This window comes from Manihot esculenta, chromosome 9 (genome assembly GCF_001659605.2).
Source record: "Manihot esculenta cultivar AM560-2 chromosome 9, M.esculenta_v8, whole genome shotgun sequence".
Lineage (NCBI taxonomy): Eukaryota > Viridiplantae > Streptophyta > Magnoliopsida > Malpighiales > Euphorbiaceae > Manihot > Manihot esculenta.
The window spans coordinates 29885371-29905969 of NC_035169.2; the positions used below are offsets into that span (position 1 = coordinate 29885371).

General features: G+C 31.7%; 4 protein-coding genes and 3 non-coding genes across 8 annotated transcripts; 6 read left to right on the top strand and 1 right to left on the bottom strand.

The window, feature by feature from the left end:
• Positions 1-1064: 1064 nt before the first annotated feature.
• LOC110623402 lies at positions 1065-4808 on the top strand. 2 transcript variants are annotated; one of them, XM_021768338.2, is made up of 3 exons: positions 1065-2311; positions 3050-4029; positions 4168-4808. In XM_021768338.2, the coding sequence occupies exons 2-3, from the start codon at positions 3448-3450 to the stop codon at positions 4222-4224; spliced, it is 639 nt and encodes a 212-aa protein (XP_021624030.1). In that variant the 5' UTR covers positions 1065-2311; positions 3050-3447; the 3' UTR covers positions 4225-4808. The 2 variants fall into 2 exon arrangements, with proteins under 2 accessions (XP_021624030.1, XP_021624031.1); XM_021768339.2 differs by lacking the exon at positions 4168-4808 and having other exon boundaries at positions 1066-2311; positions 3050-4112.
• LOC122724733 lies at positions 1230-1323 on the top strand. The gene has a single exon (XR_006352186.1). It is a non-coding gene; the product is annotated as a small nucleolar RNA snoR26 (small nucleolar RNA).
• LOC122724735 lies at positions 1450-1536 on the top strand. The gene has a single exon (XR_006352188.1). It is a non-coding gene; the product is annotated as a small nucleolar RNA snoR27 (small nucleolar RNA).
• LOC122724734 lies at positions 1802-1894 on the top strand. The gene has a single exon (XR_006352187.1). It is a non-coding gene; the product is annotated as a small nucleolar RNA snoR27 (small nucleolar RNA).
• Positions 4809-4937: 129 nt separating the features above from the next.
• LOC110622955 (fructokinase-like 1, chloroplastic) lies at positions 4938-7375 on the top strand. Its single transcript, XM_021767723.2, has 2 exons — positions 4938-6006; positions 6201-7375. Exons 1-2 carry the CDS (start codon positions 5191-5193, stop codon positions 6891-6893), a joined length of 1509 nt encoding a protein of 502 aa, XP_021623415.1. The 5' UTR covers positions 4938-5190; the 3' UTR covers positions 6894-7375.
• A 240-nt stretch (positions 7376-7615) lies between these two features.
• LOC110622954 (O-fucosyltransferase 19) lies at positions 7616-11464 on the bottom strand. The gene is made up of 8 exons (XM_021767722.2): positions 10622-11464; positions 9822-9894; positions 9636-9703; positions 9460-9548; positions 9244-9376; positions 8871-9103; positions 8316-8792; positions 7616-8229 (listed from the first exon to the last, which is right to left on the bottom strand). Exons 1-8 carry the CDS (start codon positions 11147-11149, stop codon positions 7962-7964), a joined length of 1869 nt encoding a protein of 622 aa, XP_021623414.1. The 5' UTR covers positions 11150-11464; the 3' UTR covers positions 7616-7961.
• Positions 11465-18228: 6764 nt separating this feature from the next.
• Positions 18229-20289, top strand: LOC110622076 (60S ribosomal protein L35a-1). The gene is made up of 5 exons (XM_021766452.2): positions 18229-18387; positions 18482-18517; positions 18619-18847; positions 18945-18987; positions 20042-20289. The coding sequence occupies exons 1-4, from the start codon at positions 18356-18358 to the stop codon at positions 18984-18986; spliced, it is 339 nt and encodes a 112-aa protein (XP_021622144.1). The 5' UTR covers positions 18229-18355; the 3' UTR covers position 18987; positions 20042-20289.
• The last annotated feature ends 310 nt before the right edge of the window (positions 20290-20599 follow it).

A 20599-nucleotide genomic window follows, 5' to 3' on the forward strand; every position in this document is an offset into this window, starting at 1 on the left:
TTTAATATATTGTAATTTAAACTTTGTTTTAAGAAAAAAAATTATATTTAGAAAATATTTTTTAAAAAATATTTTTTGGAATATATTTTTTAATAAAATAATTTATTTTTTATTATTTAATTTTAATTTAAAAAGTAAAATATATTAATAAATTTAAATTTGGAGACCTTAATAAGATTTTTTAAAAATAATTTTCTCATTTGAAAAAATATTTTTTTTAAAAAAATATTTTAATTTTTTAAAGAGTAAAATATTTTTTATAAATTAAATTTTTTAACATTTTAAATATAAAAAATGTGAAAAAATATTTTTAAAAAAATATTTTTCTTGAAATAAATGGAGGTTAATATTTTATCTGTTCACAGAAAATAATTTATATTTTGAAAATATTTTTCATATAAAAAATATTTTTTATAAAATAATTTATTTTTTATAATTTATTTATAACTTAAAAAATAAAATATATTAAAGACTTTGTATATAGAAGTCTTAACTAAATTATTTTTTTTAAAAAAATAATTTATTTTTTTAATCCATAATATCTTAAATATTAAAAATTATAAAAAATATTTTTTATTAAATAAATAGATGAGTAACACATATCAAAATTTTTAGAGATTTAATAGTTAATTTTTTAATTTTAAAAATATATTAAAATCTTTATACATTTTAAAAAAATTATTAATTAATTTTTTTATAAATTTTAGTAATTAAATATTTTACTATTTAATTATTATAATTTTAAAAAATTTATTAATTATTTTTTCAAATTTTAAAAAAATATTAATTAGTCTTTTATATATTATAAATATTTTAATTTTTTTTATAATATTTAATAATAAAAAATTAATAAAAAAGTTAATTAATAAATTTTTAAATATTAAAAATATTTTAATATGTTTTTTAAAATAGAGAAATTAACTTATTAACTTTTCAATATTACAGCGATTAGGTAGTATTTTTTTTTAAATTTTTTTATTTTATTATTTCATAGGCCGGGCCCAACAGGTCCATAAATTAAGTCCAATTAGGTCCTGCCTTCTTAAAGCAAGGGATTCGGCGCTCTTAAACGCTACCGACGAACAATTAGGGTTTCAGACTTACAGTTCTGGACTCCAACTCAAACTGGAGAAACAAAAAAAGCTCAAATGGAGCAGTAGCTAATTCGATTTTCCAGATTTTTCTTGAACTTATGTTCCGTCAGTTTTGAGATTTCTTCTTTCTTCTTATTGGCATCGGTGATGAGTTGATAAAAAAATCGTTATCCTTGCACTTTGATTCACAGTGAAGAAAATCATGGGGATTTATCACTCTGAGATGCTCTTGATGTGTTCTTTTTTTTTTTTTTTTATCATCATTTGAAAAAAAATTGGATTTTTTTGGTTATTTCAATTCAATTGTGGAGATCAAGGTGTGCGTGCTCTTTTTCTTTTGTTTTTCTATCCATTTTCTGGATCAATGATGTTTCTGATATTCTGCGTTATCTATCTGCAAATTATTCAAATTGAAGATAACTATAACATGCTGAGATCCTTGACTATTACTTTTCTAGTGAAAAGAAATTTGTGTGTTTGCTTATTGCCTTTTTAAATTATTCTCTTATATTAGAAGAGGAAAATCATTTTATTTAGTCCTGTTTTTATTGCTCGCTGGAGATGAAACCAAAAAGTTTTGAATAGTTTGTTGGTGCCACAGAACTGAATATTTTTTTTCTGGGTTTTCATGTATGTATGTTTATCTATTTTTGTTTTTGGGATTTTACTTAATTGTTCAAACATTGGCATTCATGCTGTACACTGTAGTTGGATCGATGATGTTCAGTAGAAACTGCGTTATCTACCTGCAATTTCTTGTTGGAATTGAAGATTTCTGTAAAATTATTCTGAGGTCCTATCTGCTTAATATAGCCCTGTTAAGAATTACAGGTCCTTGCACAGTTGTTCTGGGTGTTGCTTATGCGATTTTATGAGTTTTTTTTTGTTAGTTTGGCTTGGTGTCCTCAAGAGGAAGGAGTGTCGATCACCATCACGGAATACATTACTTTTATCTCAAATCAATATGGATTTAATATGCCTTTTCATGTCTAAAATTAAACTGAAAGTGTGAAATATTTATGCGAAGTCCCCTCACCCCTTGTGAGCAAATGAAAGAATGTGGAATTCAAAAAGTTTCATGCTCGTTTAATGGGAAGCGGATGAAGCCTATGCCATTTCAAGTGGCATTGAATCAAGAAATCTATAATGCACTTAGGCGTGTGTTTTGTCACGGTTGACCACTTCATTTTGAATACTCGAGCATATTGAACAGATAGGTAATTTCTGCTATCATATCTGTGGGAATGATGTAGAATATGTGGTATTTGCTTGAATCACATATCCGTATGGCCTTTTGCATTTACTTGTAATTGGAAATTTATTGATGAAAATTCCTGTAGAAAGGTAAAAATACACTGCTATTTGTAATTTGAATGAGATTTGAGCAAAGTGATGTTCTTTTGTTAGTTGGGAAGGTAAAGCAAGATCAAAGTAACCATGGAAGTGGGATGTGATTAGAGCAGAGATCTTTGACCTGGGATGATTTATTTTTCAGGCCTTAGATGATAAGCTCTCCAGCATCCAATACTGGTTCATAAGTGAAAGTCATTCTATTTTAATGAAACTAATTATGTTATCTTTTCATTTGAAAACTAATTAGTTAAGATTTGAATTTTTATTCTGTTTGCTTTTTAGTCTATTTTTAGACAGTTAATAAAACTGAAGGGAAATTATTGATTAGAGACAACATATTTCAAATTAAGAGTAAAGGAATAAAGAAGAGAATTCAAAATGAATTCTTGTAAAATCAGATATTTAAATTTTTTAAGTTAAAAAGAGTTTGTAAAATTTTTAATTTGAAATAGAGGAATAAAAATTAATTAATTATTTTTTATTAAATAGTTAGTTCAAGGGTTAAATAATTATTCTCTTATTCGTAAGCCATTTGTGGATTATGAATTTGAATTAGTAACTAATAAATGTTTCGCTTGAACATGGTGGTTATCTAAGTGCAGGGGAATGTTGGATGGCTCGTTTAATTTCAGATTCTGTCATTGCGAAACAATGGGTGCAAACGGTGTGCTTGAAGATGGGTGAATGGCCAAATGGTATGAAAAGCAATGGCATGATCTTCAACCAGCCACTGCCAAGAAGAATCAGGAGTAACGCTTGAGAACTTCTTACGTAGGGTACTCGTTTCTCATTGAAATTTTGAAGTCGTGGACTAATCAAGTCCACAAATGTGCCCTTGATTTTCTACCACTCGTTCAAAACGAGCTAGCCCCTCCTCCAAGCAGCGTCCTTGGTAGAATACTCCAGAGTGGAAAATCTTCAAGCTCATCTCCAAGTATGGCACGATAAATATCACGTCCTTCCCAGAACCCACACCTAGAACTTTGTCTTGTTTTCAAAAATGGGATTGATTCTTGGAAAAATCACTGTGGAAACCCCAGCTTATGAAGTGATTAAGTCCACCAGTGAATATGAAATCCGCAAATATGCACCGTTGGTTCTTGCAGAATTCACTTATGATCCATCCCAATTCAAAGGCAACAAAGATGGCGGATTCATGGTGCTCGCTAATTACATAGGCGCCGTCGGCAATCCGCAAAACAACAAGCCTGAAAAGATAGCCATGACAGCTCCAGTTATAACCAAAACTGGTGGTGAAAAGATTGCCATGACAGCTCCTGTGGTGACAAAGGAGGGTGCTGAAGGGAAGAAGTTGGTCACCATGCAGTTTTTGTTGCCGGCCAAGTATAAGAAGGCGGAGGATGCGCCGAGGCCAACAGATGAGAGGGTGGTGATAAGGGAAGAGGGGGAGAAGAAGTATGGGGTGGTGAAATTTGGAGGTGTAGCTACGGACAAAGTGGTGGAGGAGAAGGTGGAGAAGCTGAAACAGAGCTTGGAGAGAGATGGGCATAAGGTTGCCGGGGAATTCGTGCTGGCGAGGTATAATCCGCCTTGGACTTTGCCTCCTTTCAGGACTAATGAGGTAATGATCCCAATTGAGTAACCGAGTGTTAAATTGTGTTTTTCTAGTCTCTAATTAATAAAGGCAGGCTCTTTACCAGTCTATTTTGATTGTGTAATATATAAATTAATTTTTGTAATATCTTCGATAAAATACCAGATACAGCAGTTTACTGTTTCAGCCTCTCAGTTGAAGAACCAGCAGCTGAAGAGCTGAAAATACTTTTAATCAGTCCCACTCCAAATAACAGATGATGGTGTTCAACGATATGAAAATCATAATCTTGCAAAGAAGACAAACACCCATTTGATTCAAGTCAACAAATCACAGGAAGAAGCAAGGGGACATGATTCACACAAATCTCAATCAATAATCAAGCAAGCTGCTAAGAAAGACAGCCTCATTCCTCTATCAAATCAAAACGAGCTAGCTAAAACAATTGACGTTGGTTAAAATTGGAACTCGAGGCTTATGGCTGTTGGCGACAAAACTCCAGTGCCATTGAAATAAAACTCATGAATAAATACTTCATATTTTATTATAATGATCAATGAACAGAAGAACTTAGACACAATTCAAAATTCCATCATGCTACCACCCAGTTAACATTACTCATACCAATAAGTTGAAGTTTAATACCAAATCAAGCTTGCAAAAAATCAGGATCAAGACACAGGAAAATCTTATAGTGGATGCTTTCTTTTTGCACAAAAATTGATGTGTCTGGCTTATGAATCTTGAATTGTCACTGTAAAAAAACAGTATTCGTTTGTTTGAAATTAAAATTTTTTTTTGAAACATTCAATTTAATTCATTTTTTTTATTAATTTTATTATTTAAGATAGAAAGAATTCAATTTTTTTAATTTATAAAATTTTATTTAAACAAAATAAAATCATCCATAATTTTATGAAAATTTATTTTTTTTTTTTTACAAAATACGTCTAACAAATTGATAGTACATCCTTTATATTCAAGTTATATTGATTCGATTTAGGTGAGAATGGATGATTGTACCACGTCACCAACAACCCAAGATTCTTTTGATCCAACGGTTCAGAATATCCTAGCTGACTTATTTGCTATAGTGACCCGATCCGATTGGTTGCGTGATGAAACACGACCCGATAAATCCCTGGAGGCAAGAATAGGATAAACCCTCGAAATTGAACTTCTAAAACCATGGCTACGTATCTTCTATTTCCTCACCTTCACTGTTCTTGCTCCCTTGTCTTAAACCCTAACGGTCCAACCACGCAATTTGCATTCTCTCGAAAGCCTCCGCCTTTTGGAAAGATTTTGAAATTAAATTATCAGCTCAAAGCAACCAAAGCTTCCATCAATGGAGACTCCAACAATGGAGCACTTGAATCCCCAAAACCCTCTCGCCGAGGCCGGAAAAAGAAACCATCTTCGGCTGCCACTCCTACTACGACAAAAAGAAGTAAAAGCTCGAAGAAAATCGAAGCTGAAAATGGCACAGCTGATTCAAATCATGCTAAGCAAATAGCTGTAGCGGAATTAAACAACGATATAGAAGACTACGATGACGGAATAGATTTCCCGTATGATAACCCGCCGTTGGTATGCTGCTTTGGCGCCGTGCAGAAGGAGTTCTTACCTACGGTGAGGATGCATGATAATCAGATGCACCCGGACATGTATTCGCAGTGGAAAATGCTGCAGTGGGATCCGCCGGAGTTCGGGAGAGCCCCAGGTGGGCCACCCTCCAACGTAGCGATATCGCACGTGAGGCTCGGGGGCAGGGCGGCCTTCATGGGAAAAGTTGGGGACGATGATTTCGGGGAGGAGCTGGTGTTGATGATGAATAAGGAGAGAGTGCAAACGCGAGCTGTGAAGTTTGATGAGAATGTGAAAACGGCTTGTAGTTTTATGAAAATTAAATTTGAGGATGGCAAGATGAAGATGGAGACGGTGAAGGAGGCAGCAGAGGATTCCCTTCTTGCCTCTGAATTGAACCTGGCTGTTCTCAAAGAGGTAACACAATACTCTTCTGCCATTTCGTTTGCAGTTTTATGGAATTCATTTGCAAATCCATAGTTTAAAATAATTTGTTAAGAATCTGCAGATGAATTCTAAAATGTTATTACAGGGATTTGATTAATTGTTTATTATGTGAAAAGGACTTGATGTAAGAATGCTGATTTGTTTTGTACAAATGGCTAATGCAGGCTAGGATTTTCCACTTCAATTCAGAAGTTCTAACATCTACCTCTATGCAATCAACTCTATTTAGAGCAATCAAAATATCTAAGAAATTTGGAGGGCTTATATTTTTTGATATTAATTTGCCACTGCCTTTGTGGAGGTCCCGTGACGAGACCAGGGAAATAATCAAGAAAGCTTGGAATGAAGCAGATATTATTGAGGTTTCAAGGACAGAGCTAGAATTTCTCTTAGATGAAGATTATTATGAGAGGAGAAGAAATTACAGACCACAATACTATGCTGAAAATTATGAACAAACAAAGAAATGGCGAGATTACTATCATTATACCCGCGAAGAAATCTCTCCATTGTGGCATGATGGACTTAAGTTTTTGTTCGTGACAGATGGAACACTTAGGATTCATTACTACTCCAATTTGTTTGATGGTGTTGTGGTGGGAACAGAAGATGTGCTCATAACACCATTCACTTGTGATAGGACTGGATCTGGTGATGCTGTTGTGGCTGCTATCATGCGAAAGCTTACTACTAACCCTGAGATGTTTCAAAATCAAGATGTTTTGGAGAGGGAGCTTCGTTTTGCTGTTGCAGCAGGAATTATATCACAATGGACAATTGGTGCGGTTAGAGGTTTTCCTACTGAAAGTGCAACACAAAATTTGAAAGAACAGGTCTATGTACCTTCAATGTGGTAGGCTAGAGGTGAGACGCAGAACCCCTTTCTGTCCCTTTTTCAAATGCAAGGTAGAGGAAATTTGTGATTGAAAGAAGATTTCATGTTCCATCTTCAGCGGCTTAAATTGGTGCTAAGTATGGGAGAATTCATTCCTATATTATTCTTGTGATTGAAGTACAGGTTTTGTTTTGTGACTGAGAATCCTAGTCAAGATTCAGCTCATGTTCATCGACGAGAAGTTCACCTGGTTACATGTGCTTGAACCAAAAGGTCGGTGATGAACATGGTTATTTTACTACAAAGGCTACCAAACCTTGATTTTGATGTCAGCCTTGCATGAATATTAGGCATGGCTGCATAGAGGGCTAACCGTGTCATTTTAAGGTGCAATTTTGTTGCTGAGCTACCAAGCTTTTCGAGAATTATTGATGGTCTGGTTTCCCTTCTTAGTTAATGCATGTTTACATGAAATCTTTATGAAAATCTGATGCTATTTCAAAAGAACTCCATGTGGTTCTTAATTTAGTTATTTAGGCCTATCGTTAACCTTCCCTTTCTGAACTCCAATCATTCATCTCTGAAATACTGGAACTTGTAGAGCTTATATTCTGTTAAATATAGCATGAGAATATTTTCCATTACAATAGAAGTATTTTTCAGTAAGTGGATTACAGCATACCCTTCAAAGCAGTTAGTTGCTTATAAGTTAATTTCTCTGTTTGCTGTTAACAAACAACTGAATTCGACAACCAGAGCAAGGAATATATATATATATATTTTCTGTGTATAATAATAAAAGAAATGAATGTTTTTAGCTCCATATGCAAATGGAATTAATATATATATATATGTATATATATGCCTGTGTATCTTTCCCTGTATTCCCGTTTATTCCTCTTTATCTCAAAGAATATGAATCTTTATCGCAAGAGAAAACTCAAAAGACTACCCTGATGGCAGCTTACGCAGTTCTTTGTTTGGGCAGAAGCTGCTCGATGCAGGCACCCATGGGCTATGGCGACCAAGCTTTCTAAGAAAATCACTGTCAAATAATCCACAACACCAGCCGGGCGTCAATTTTTCACCCCTATCTTCGCAATGCAGCCCCAAGACTTGGCTTTACTCTCTTCTTGTATTCCAGAATGCTTAATAGATCATTGTCATGGGACTTGTTACATAAACAACCAGGAAAAGGATTCGCATAAAAGTTCTCTTCCAACCTCGGTGATTCTCCCGCTTGCCTAGGGTATGGAGATCCAATCCTGTTGGAATGCAAAGTCTTAACCTTTGAAGAGAATTCTTCCCAAGATATTGAACCCTCATCCAACTGATCAATCAGTGTCACAAAATTTTGTCTGAAACAAAAGAACCTTTTCTGTCAAGGACGATTTTAAGAAAACATTATCAGCATAAAATCAAAATTAAACTAAATTTGTCTAACCTGTCTGGATTGATAGTCTTCCGAAATCCTCCAAACATTCTATGCCCCTGCACTGCTTTGGCCATATTTCCATCATAAGTATATACAAAGACATCACTTTCAAGTGCCAAAATATAATCCAAGGCAGCTAGGCGATTCTGATACGGCTTGAACGGTTCTAACTCATCTGTGGTTGCTAGGGTAGAATGAGTAAAAACATTTGGGAACTCTGCTCGGAAAGCTGCCAAGCTATTGCTACCGTATATTTCTCCGGCAACTATGTAGATAGTTGTAGAAGAAGGGTATCCCATAGCCTTGAGAAACAGAGCTGCTTCTCTGGGAGACATTGGACATCCACCCTGAAGTCGCCTCTCTCTGCTATCTATCTCCTTCTCCTTCCAGTGTTGGACTTTGTACCTCATATTCCTGAGTTCCTTGGCCTCCTCTGCTGTAAGATTGTGACTACAACCAGTGAATGAAAGCATGTCTTTCTCATACCTAATCAAACATTAACTAAGGTTAGTTGGCTAGTTTTACAATTAAGACTACATTAGGAGACACCAAAAGGAAATGTACCTCAAATGCAGAGCAACATATGGCTCGCTATTATTCCTTAGTCTATCAACCAGTATCTTGCCAAGATCTTCAATCTCCTTTGAGTACCGGAGAGCCTCATAATTGGCACGGCACCTCAGCCTCTGAATGGAGGATGCAAGGCCATTGTTCGCTAGTCGTGAATCCGTGTGGGTAAATTTTATCACCTTGTGCTTCTTTAACAAAGTTGCCATCTCACGTCTGTAGTAACTAGCCTGAAAATGAAGGACCTAAGCTGTAATTCCAATTAACAGATAATTGAAGCAAAACATTGTAATTCCAACCAACAGAATTTAAGTAAATCATCTAGGAATGATTTGAAAAAAAAAATCCATATAAGCAACATTTTTCAGACCTTCGACCAGGAGATAGGTGCCTTTAAAATGGGCTTCTTCGCTGCATATTTGGGGGGCAAATACTCTATTATATCAACATCATCCTTTAAAGCTTCTATGAAGTGTCTCCAGTCAAAAATGTCCATAAAAGTGCTGTAGAAGTAATATGAAATTGATTTTAATAACTACTTTTCAAGAGATATTATCTCTGCAACTGTAATTATTGAAAGTAATACCTTGGATCTGTCCAAAACGAGTCATGATCAAGAGAAGGTAGGACAAGAGTTGCATTCATCATCTTTGCAACAGCAACCATATCACAAATCTGGGCGTCAATAAAAAAAAAATCAGCTTGTAAAAAAGAGTAGAAAATTTTTTGAGCTTCATACTGCTTGAAATATTAAACACTTACTCCTATTCTCATTTGATTCAGTCCACCATTGGCATGAACAAGAAGATACCCATTTGTTTTTCTAGCCTCTAAAAAAGTTGAAATTCAATAAATAAATAAGAAAAAGAAAGAAAGTAAGCCGAAAAGAAATTGATATAGCGCAGAGAAGCTTGACAAGTTGATTATGAGTAGGAATTTGCAGCATACTTATTTGACTTCTGGGCCGTGCTATGCATTGGTAGTAATCGTCACTATTTGGTTTCATCCAAATTTCTGGTGTCTGCAAACAAGAAATGACCACCAATTTAAGCTAAACTACAAGGCCAGAGATCTATTAAATAATTTCATAACAATCAGTGCAGTTATAATGACAACAAAGACAGGCACAGGTAATTATGCAATTGAAAAAGAGAAAGCCAAAGTTAAAAGGACAAAAATAACGACTTATAACTAATTTTTGACAGTAAACCATACGCGTAAAGTATTAGCTTCCAACCAAAAAGGAAGAAGAAGAAAAGTCTTGGCTTATTGCCACCATGCCCCTCTAAATTCAAAGCACTAGCAGACCTTGAAGTCAATGTCAAACTAAGGCCAACAAGCCTCCCACCCATCCACTACGCTCCTTTTTATATATATATATCATTTCCAATCCCAAAAATCAAAGTATTACTATTTCCTTTGCATTTTTATATTTTCTTAATAAATGTATAAATTATACTTCACATGATTACTATTCATATATACTTTTCCTTTTGAATATTTGGTTTTTAGGTACTCAACACTCTGAAATGAAATTCAAGACAGATACCCGCAATTTATTTCTCAGTTAACTAAAATTTACCATAGTATAATCATATAGTAGTTCTTTTTTGGTAAAAGAAAAGGGGAAGTATGCATTAGTTTTCTCGGGAACCAAGCAGGGAATGGGGAGGGGAAACAGAGAGAGGGAGATTCAAAATATATATATAAGAAAAAAAAACATGTGTAGATGGAAAATCTTAACTTACAGGGAATTTCTCCAATACGCGTTTGGGCATTGAGGCTGTGTTTTCAGCAACAACATGTTGAACCTTGGCCGTATCTTCTTTGAATGTCTGCAGGATCAAAGGGCCGTTTTCTCTATGTTTCTCGACGTGATGATCCACGAAGGATAACTTAAAGAATACCGAAATAACCACTATCAACGTCAAAGCAGCCAAAATCTTGCGACCCATGTTTCTACCGGATCTCCAACTCTGGGCCGTATTGACAATCCAATGGCAAGCATCCTCAAAAGCGAGCAGCCAAGCGTCTGGAAGAAAAAAGAATAACTTTCGGCGAACCAGAAGGTACCTAATCAAAGGATGGTGGTGGTTGTGGTGGTGATGAGGCCCAAAAGAAGAGCCGTTAAGAGTGTCTTCTTCGTCATAATAATCGGAGAAAACAGAGGATTTGTCGGCGGCATCAACACGTCGTCTAGTGGTATGTCCACAGTGGCTTTTGGGGCTAGCGTTGGCGGAGGAGGCGGCGGAAGGGCCACCAGACGACATGTGCATCCGAGAAAATCAAATCAAATCCCCCGAAAATGAGGAATTAAGCGAGGGAAAAAAAGAGAGGAGGAAAATGGTAATTGAGAAAGAAAACCGTTAGAGAGTTGTTGGTTGAATAGTTAGTCCGGTGAGGAAGGGTTCGAAATCTAAGGAGAACAGAGATGCCAACTCTTATTTTTCTGATTTTGGCTAATTTTATATATATATAAACAACGGTCTTGGGTTGGTGATTGCGGTGCGGTGGCTTCCTTCTTCTTCTTCTACTGCTTGTTCTTTCTCCTTCTTTTATTTTTTTTTCTTCTCCAAGGAAAAAAAAAAAAAATTATACTTTTCCTTCTTCAAGCATTACGGGGAAGATTATTAAAATGACAAAGGTGACCTTCTGATCATTTTCTAGCGTGTTTCGTCTTATAAAAATTAATTTAATTTCTTTTAAAAAAAATTATTACTTAATTTTTATATAAAACAAATTTAATGTTTTTCAATTTTAAAAAATATATTAAATTAATTTAATTATAATTTAATATATAGAAATTAAGAAATAAAAGAAGTATATATAAATTAGGAGATTACTTTACAATTTAAATATGAATTAGTATGCAAAGAAATCTAAATATTAATATGCCACCATTACAAATTAGGAAGTTAAATGTAAATAAGGTTTTATATTAGCTTCTCACTTGATTATCAAACAATATGAGCGTGTAAAGGGATTAGGTTGGTTGAATTCTGAATCTTTTGATTTAATTTTAAAATAAAGGTTAAATATGCTCAATTATATAGTGAGGATCGAAAATATTAAATTTTATTTTTATATAAATTTACTGTTAAATTATTATTAAAATATTAAATAAAATAAATAACGACTGAACATGCATTAAATTTTTTCAAAAATGACTAGGCTTAGATTCCTTTTCCGTTTCTCCACCCTTACCAGCCAAACATTACCATATTAAAGCGATACAGATTTCAAAACCCCATGCCACCAAACTCTTTTTCTAAACACATTCTATTCAAAAATAATTAGTGAATTCGTTTATACTAATTACCCTTTAATCCCACTAAAAAGAGTTTTAATACTAATTAGTGAATTTGTTTATACTAATTACCTTTTAATCCCACTAAAAAGAGTTTATCATGCATTAAAATTCTTCACATAATGTGACTGAAATAGCAAATACACTCATACAGTAAAAAGGATTTACTTGTGTCACTAATTTTAAAAGAATCTCCTTTTCTATATGGAAATAAATCTATCTACCGGTTGTGAGTTCGCTAACAAAGTATCTTTTTAAGAAAAATAAAGACTTGCTTCTTATTACTTTCTATAAAAAGAGAGGCTAAAATATTTAGCATGATTAAGAGGAGAGGTCACTTCTAGCTCCCTACACACTATAACTCTTGAATCATCATGTATGTTAGAGTTAAAGAAAATATCACATTTTTAGAAATTGACTATTTGGCCTAGTGCAGCCTCGCAGATTTAGAGAATAGCTTTCACAGCCCTATACTGTTTGATGTACACTCTAAAAAAAAATATTATCGATAAATAACAAACATAAAATATTAGGGACTGGTCTATATACCTTTACACTATGCATATACCTTGAAAGTTCTGCTTTTTGAAACAAGGCTGAAAGTCCTTTTGTACATAGAATAAATAGATAAGGAGAAATATGAACATTTGTCTCAGACCTCTCTAGGATATAAGCAGTCCAAATACAATCTCAGCATAGTTTATTTGACAATAGTAACACATAACATAATCCAATCTATAAACTTTTTATCAAATCTCATTTTGAGTATAAGAAGTTGTAGGAAATGTCAATCACGCGCGGTTATAGGCCTTGCTAATATCAATTGTGAGAGAAGCCTCACCTTTTTTTTTTCTTCTAGTTTTTCTCTTTCATGTGATGAATGATCTCAAAGGCAATTGTAACATTATCAATGATCAACCTACTTAGAACAAAAGCAGATTGAGCAGGAGAGATGAGGGAACCAAGTGGAGGTTTGAGTCTATTTGCTAGGACCTTAGTTACGATCTTATATATAAGATTGCACAAGGTTATAGGTCAAAGATCCTTAAAAGATGTAGGCTTATCAACTTTTAGAATGAAAACAATATTAGTCTCATTAAGAGTTTTTGGGACAACACCACTATCGAGCCACCGTTCATAGCTAAAAATAACTGAATTACTACTAATATCCCAAAATTTCTGATAGAAAATAGAATTCATATCATTAGAACCTAATGATTTATCAGAGTGCATTTGAAAAATTGCACGCAAAACCTCTTTTGTATGTATAGGAGTCGGTTTCTCAATATTTGAGATAAAATATGTATCTTAATCGTGCTAATAACTGAATCATAATAGTCATTAGTCATTGAAAGTCGAGAAAAACTTCGTAAAATACTTAAAGAAATGAGTTTATTTAGTATAAATCACTAAAATATATTATTTTAATTTAATATAGTTTGACTTTATAATTAAAACAAATTCATAACGAAGTGAAATTGAATCAATCATGATTGATTGAGAATTGAATTTAATTCGTATAAGATTTAACATTATGTGAATTCGAATAAAAGTAAAATCAAGATTTAATATTTATAAAAAAAAGTTAAGATTTAATTGAATAAATAAATATATTTAGAGTTAATGCAATTGATAAGTTTTGATTTTTTTTCAAAAATAACAATAATAAAAAGAAATTACTATTTGATTTATATAATATAAAAAACTTATTCATCAGGCATTTAGCTTTAAACTTACATTAAAATATTTTTAAAATTTGTAAAAATCTACTAATTAATTCTTTTATTAATTTTAATCGTTAACCACACGTTTAGTATAAGTAATTTTGCGAAAAGAGAATTCAAATAAATTTTTACAAAATTATTCATAATAAAAAAAATTTTATTAAATTGATTTATTATAAAATTCTTAATTTCAAATATAGAATAAATATTGTTGAAAATTTTAAAATACTCTTAATAAACAATCAGTAAATTTTTTAAATACAGAGTAATAAATTAATAAATTTTATCATATCACATAAATTAAATAGTAAAAAATTTAACGGTTAAAATTAATAAAATAATTAATTAGTAAATTTTTTAATATTATATAATATATTTTTTAAAATAAAAAATTAATTAATAAATTTTCGTATGCTATGCTGTATAGATTAAATAATAATTTTTTAATAATAATAACAATAATACTGGTTTGATATAAGTGGAGTGGAAATAACTTTTTTTGACCGAAAATCATTATGAAGTAAAAACGCAGACGAATGAAGGAAGGCAGAGTGGGACTTGATTTCTTAACACCATTTCAAGTCAATTCCCCAAACCACACTCCAAGTTAATTTATTATATTCTTATAAAAGTTTTGTAGTCATTTTTATCTCAACTCAAATAAAAATCAAAATGCTTTCATTACTTAATTTAGTAAAAATGATATGAAAGATTATTTGGTTAAATACATATTTATACCTCTTAATTTAATATAAAAAATAATATGCTATCATGAAGTTTAAAAAGTCTGATACACATGAATTATTTAAAATTATAATTAAAATAATATAACAATTTTATTATAAAATAATATGAACTATAAATACTATTTATTGTTTAAATTTAATATTTACCATCAATAATCTAATAATAATAATAATTATATATAATATATTAATTTAAAAAAATTAAGTTAAATAGAAAAAAATTAAAAAATAGAATTATAATAGTTAATTTATATATTATTATAATATACAAAATAAGTGAAAAATAATTTTAAAATAATTAAAAAATAAATAAAAATTATGAATTTTTTTTTTAAATGAAGTAAAATGATATTTAATACTGTATTATTTTTACATCAGGCTATGGGAGTGAGTTGTGTCTTAAGTGGATGAAATAAAAGAATATTTGCATCAGCGTTAACAATAAATTCTTGATATTTTTTATTCTTTTACCGCTAAGATCATGATTTTTAGAAAAATTTTAAGTTGACTAAAAAATAATGGTTGGTCATCGGTTATTGTATAGTCATACATTCAATTTTTAATTTAAGTTATAACTGATTCAAATTATAAGAATTTGTCATCATTTGCTGCTACTCTTATTTTTTATTATAAATCTTTTATTTTAGAAATGATTTTTATTTTTATTAATTTTATTTGTAGATCTATTTATAGTGTAATTCATGCGTTTATTCGAGTTAATCATGGTATTTCGAGTCTTGAAAAATTTTTTATCTACTAATTGTATGTCTGAGTTGATTTTTCTTGAAATTTAATGAAATTTATAATTTTTTATTAAAAAATAAGTAAAAAAGATATTTAATTTTTTAACACATTATAAACATTTTATCTTGAATTCAAAGTCAATTAATTTCCTTTTTGTTTTACGATTACCTTTTCATCGTAAGCAATATCCCGTTGTCTCATCGTAAGCAATATCCCGTTGTCATCTATTCAGCAAAGAAGCCTTTTTGCTACTCCAACATTTTTTTAGCAATTTAAAAAAAAAAAATAAAAATCAGTGGGAAGGGTAATTGCGACATTTCCCATAAAATTTTTATAAGGCATACGCTACGTTTCTCATCAGGGCTGGTCGGTGTCCGTCTTTGTCTTTGACTAGCTTTCCGCACATACACCGTACGTATCTTTTTAGTTTGAAATGTCAGTCTACTCGACACGTGGCCGCACTCTACGTGTCATGTTCGGTGTAGATGCAGGCCAATCTCTGCGCCTCCTTCCTCTCTAGCCGTTTGATATCATAATTGTGGGCTACAATCATTAACGACAAAAGCAATCAAGGGGGGGGGGGCGGATCAAATTAACTTTGCTTATATTATAATCATTGATGCGATTACACAGACGGGTGATATTCTGCCAGATAAGAGGGATGATAGATGTTAGTAGTATATTAATATTCCAGGTGGCCAATCAACGAATAAGGACCAGAATAAAAATTCAACGCGGAGAGAGGAGAGGCCAAAACACGAGAGCTTTGCACGATCTGTCTTGTGCTTTATTTATTTATTAACGGGAACCACACGACAGCTATCATTCCCACACACAGACTTCAATCAAAATCAAAATTGAGATTTGAGTTTGAACCTCGTAGAAGATATCATCATACATTCACTTCTTCTAATTTCTCAAATTTCTTTTTAATTTTATATCTTTTCCACCTACTTTACAAGCAATTTTGTCGATTAAGAATATTTTATAAAATAGTTCTAGTCTAAAAGAGATTATACAGTACAATAATTGTATCATATAATAATTTTATGTAGTATAATAAATTAATAAAAATTAAATAAATATACTCTGAAAATAAATGATACTAATTAGCAGTTAAAAAAAAGTTTAGCTCCATAGTTTGTTATATTCTATAATTCTTCCTAGTTTAACGCAAAATTATTACTATTAAGAAAATCTAAATTTTGAATTGATATGTTCCAAGTTTATTCTTATGCAATTATATTAGATTAAATTTATTAAATTTAAAATAATAATATGTGATGGAACCTATTTTATTTATTGGTTGGACATGATTATAATAATGATATGTACACCTATTTTCTAAATAAGGAAAGTAATTACATACAACAACAAATATATCAATTAAATATTAAGTATTAATTATGATAATAACACTCATAATAATCAAAGATTATAATAAAATTATTATAAAAACAACACTCAAATGGTACAAATTTATTTTACAACTTATTTAGTCTCATGCAAAGACTTATAAATATTGATTGATAGTTCACTGCTGAGTATTTGACCGGTTTAATTTAAAATTGAATAATTAAAATTTTAATATTTATAAAATCAAACCGAATTGATTTTGAATAAAAATTAATTTGAATCGAATCGATTTAATTTAGCTTGGTTCATCAGTTTGACTTTTTAATGTTTTTTTTATTTTTTATACTTTATTTTTAATATTTTAAAATTTAATTAAAACATTTCAATATTTTTTATGATCTAAATTATTAATTTTATCGATTTTTTATAATTAAAATTAAATTCAACTGAAATAATTTTATATTTTAAAAATAAAAAATAAATTGAAAAAATAAAAAATTAAATAAAATTTTAATTAATTCAATTTAATCATTTTTTCATTCAATACTATTCACCCTAATAACTCGCTATAAAATGTTTCCGTATTGAGTGCAAGTTTCATGCTGTATAAATTCAATTGAGACCAAGTTTCATGCCCTATAAATTCGATTGAGACCAGAAATATCAATATACGCTTTATTATTGAACTATATTTATAATTAAAGAAATATTTTTTATTTACTATTTATTATTTAGAATTATTAATTTAATAAATTTGAATTAACATATCTTTTTAATTTTTATTTTTATAATGAGAATTAAAAATTAAGAGAGTAGAATATGAGACCTCTCAGATGTATTTAGATACACTTATTATCAGATTAAATCTGTAAGTCTCATATTTTTTTAAATTTTAAAAATATTTTTTATTTAAAATTTAATTTCAAAAATTTTAATTAATAAAAAAAAACTATATCATCTCACTTCTTAAGTAAAGAAATATTTTTTTTATTTTAAATTAATGGAACACCTCCTTCTTCTCCCAGAAAAAAAAAAAAACCCTTGATATTCAAATTTAATCTCTATTAATATATTTAATATCAAAATTCACATTAAATCTCAATTTATCTCACTAAAAATATTTTAAATATTTTAGCATCTAAAACACTAAAAAAAATTAGTCTTAAACTTGTTTTAAATATATAGTTGTTTGTCTTAAATAATTCGAAACTTGAAAAAAAAAAAAAAAAGAAGCGCTGTAGGCTGACGGCAGTTTTAAAGGATCCGTTTCCTTCGTCTTGCTCCAACTTCTAGAGCTCCACCAAAACTAGGAACGCACTCAAACTAGCCGTTGGGCCTAAGGCCCGGAAACTATAAAACGGGTCCATTTGGGCCTGACAGGTTCAGGCCCGTCTTTCAACGTTTTTCTGATCAAATGGGTTCGCTTCCGGCTGATGAACGGTCCTTGTCCATAGAGCGTGTTCAAAGTTATAACCCCACACACCGTAATTTTACCTCAACCTTACAACCTACATATAAACGTATTCGTTCCCCCTCTTTTCCGAGTGCTGCTAGGGTTTTCCGCCACCGCAGTTCAGAGAAGCAGAGCCTCAAGCAGAACCGAAGATGGTGAAAAGCCGCCAAGGAGAGAATGTCAGGTTCTGAGCCAGCTCTTTCATCCTTTCTTTGTAATATCTCTTGAGTATGCCATTTTGGATCCCGCGCTGAATTTCTCTGTTTGTTTCTACGCAGACTCTATGTTCGAGGAACTATTCTCGGATACAAGAGGTAACGAAGAGTACTGACTTCACTTGCCGTTGAGATTCAGCTCGATGGAGTGTCTGGTCTTTGATGATCCTCATTCGATTTTGTTTGTGTTTGGAATCTAGGTCCAAGTCGAACCAGTACCCAAACACGTCGCTGATACAGATCGAGGGCGTGAACACCAAGGAGGAGGTAGCTTGGTACTGTGGTAAGCGTATGGCCTATATATACAAGGCTAAGGTGAAGAAGAATGGTACCCACTATCGCTGCATTTGGGGCAAAGTAAGTAGGCCTCACGGTAACAGTGGTGTTGTTCGTGCCAAGTTCAAGTCTAACCTACCTCCCAGATCTATGGTAAGTTGTATTTGCTTCTTTGCTTTGTGAAGCTTGGTTTTGACGTGACAAGGGCATTTTTTTAGTCAATTTTTAATGATTTTTTTGCATTTAACAGGGAGACAGGGTTAGAGTCTTCATGTACCCCAGCAGCATATAAGGTATTTTCTTTGTCAATTTTGTTGGGATGGGTATGGCAATCTATTTGGTCCGTTGTTAGTTAGTGTTCATGCAATTTCTTTAACAGTGCCTGTTTTATGTTTGATAAGAGAAACCATTGTGATGCGTGGAAATCCTCTCCTGAGAATAATGTGGTTTACCTGGATAGCATATATATTTTTTGATTGTTGTGTCTGGCACACCTTTCCAAGTTTGCAATTGTCTAGCGTAGGTTTGAAAGGTTTCGTACAATGGCTACCTGCCTTAGGTTTTCCAGTTAGATGGTGCAAAACCCGGCTTCATTGTTCTCAACTGTCATTTAACTTCCAAATAACTGCGAATGTGGTTTTTGTTATGTAACATCCTAATTTTACAATTGATAGTTGTTGGTTTTATTACTTTGCAACTTCAGTAATGTAAGGACTTACTGTTTGCTAATGGGATACTACTTTGGTGATAGGATTCCTTTTGTTGTTTGATTCACCAAGAATCCTTAACTTTGTGCATCTTTTATATTTGAATAATCTTTAATTAAGTGGAAATTTTATAAGTATATTTTCTGATTTACCACTACATTCTATTTTGCTATTTCAAAAATAAATCAAATAGCAATTTTATTAGAATTATTTTTTGTTGTTGGATTCATTAGAAATCCAAAATTCTGCTATTTTGAAGTATAGATTTTCAAAATTACCGTTGAATTATATTTATTTATTTCAGGGATAAGCATGAAACTGCTCTTTGGAATTGTTACATCCATTTCCATTTCTTAAGGGCAATCAACATTGTTGCTTTGAATCTAATTGTTGGTAGGAACGTACCCATTGGAAAGAAATTAGATGAATGTATGCTCACCTAAATTTGGTGTTGAATAATGAGACCCATAATTTAAACTTTTGGGCATTGAGAAAACACATTAGAAATACTGCTGTTTGTTGCTATGTGATTTGTCATTATGTTCATGCAGCAGTGGGATTAAAGTTTCTATCTCATCTTTTGCTGCTGTTGTCGTCTGTGAGTGCCATTTTAATCTTCTGTGATCCTTGTTTCTTGCAGCTGTGCGATTCTTCGTTGCGGGTAAAAGGTGGAATAGTTGAGTTTGGATCATACCCTTACACAAGAGTTGAGCTTTTTAGGTTGTGTTATCAAGAGCAAATACTAGCTAGCTGTTTTGTCTTGTTCTGTTTAATTTGTTTGGATTTTGAAACATGAGACAAATGTCCGTGGTCTATCTCGAAACTGAGATCCATTTTTTGGCATCGGAACCTTTTAATCTCATTGGATTTTGAAGTTTATGCAGTCAACAGGCAATTACAAACAATTAAAATTTAGAACACAGTTAACATTTTGGCATGAAGTAGTTGATTAAATCTAAGCATTGTTATTCCCTCGATGCTCTAGTAGTAAAAAAGATGCTCTAGTAGTGAAAAAGGTGCAAAAAGACAAATAAAATCAGTACCTCCAATTATTTACACTTTTGTCTTGGGTAATCTAAGCAATGTTACGATTCAGTTTTCTAAGCAATGTCGAGATTTTCTTCGATTGATCTCCCCACATAATGTCATTAAATTTGAGGATTGCGGAAAATAATTTGTAAATAAATGAAAAGTAATT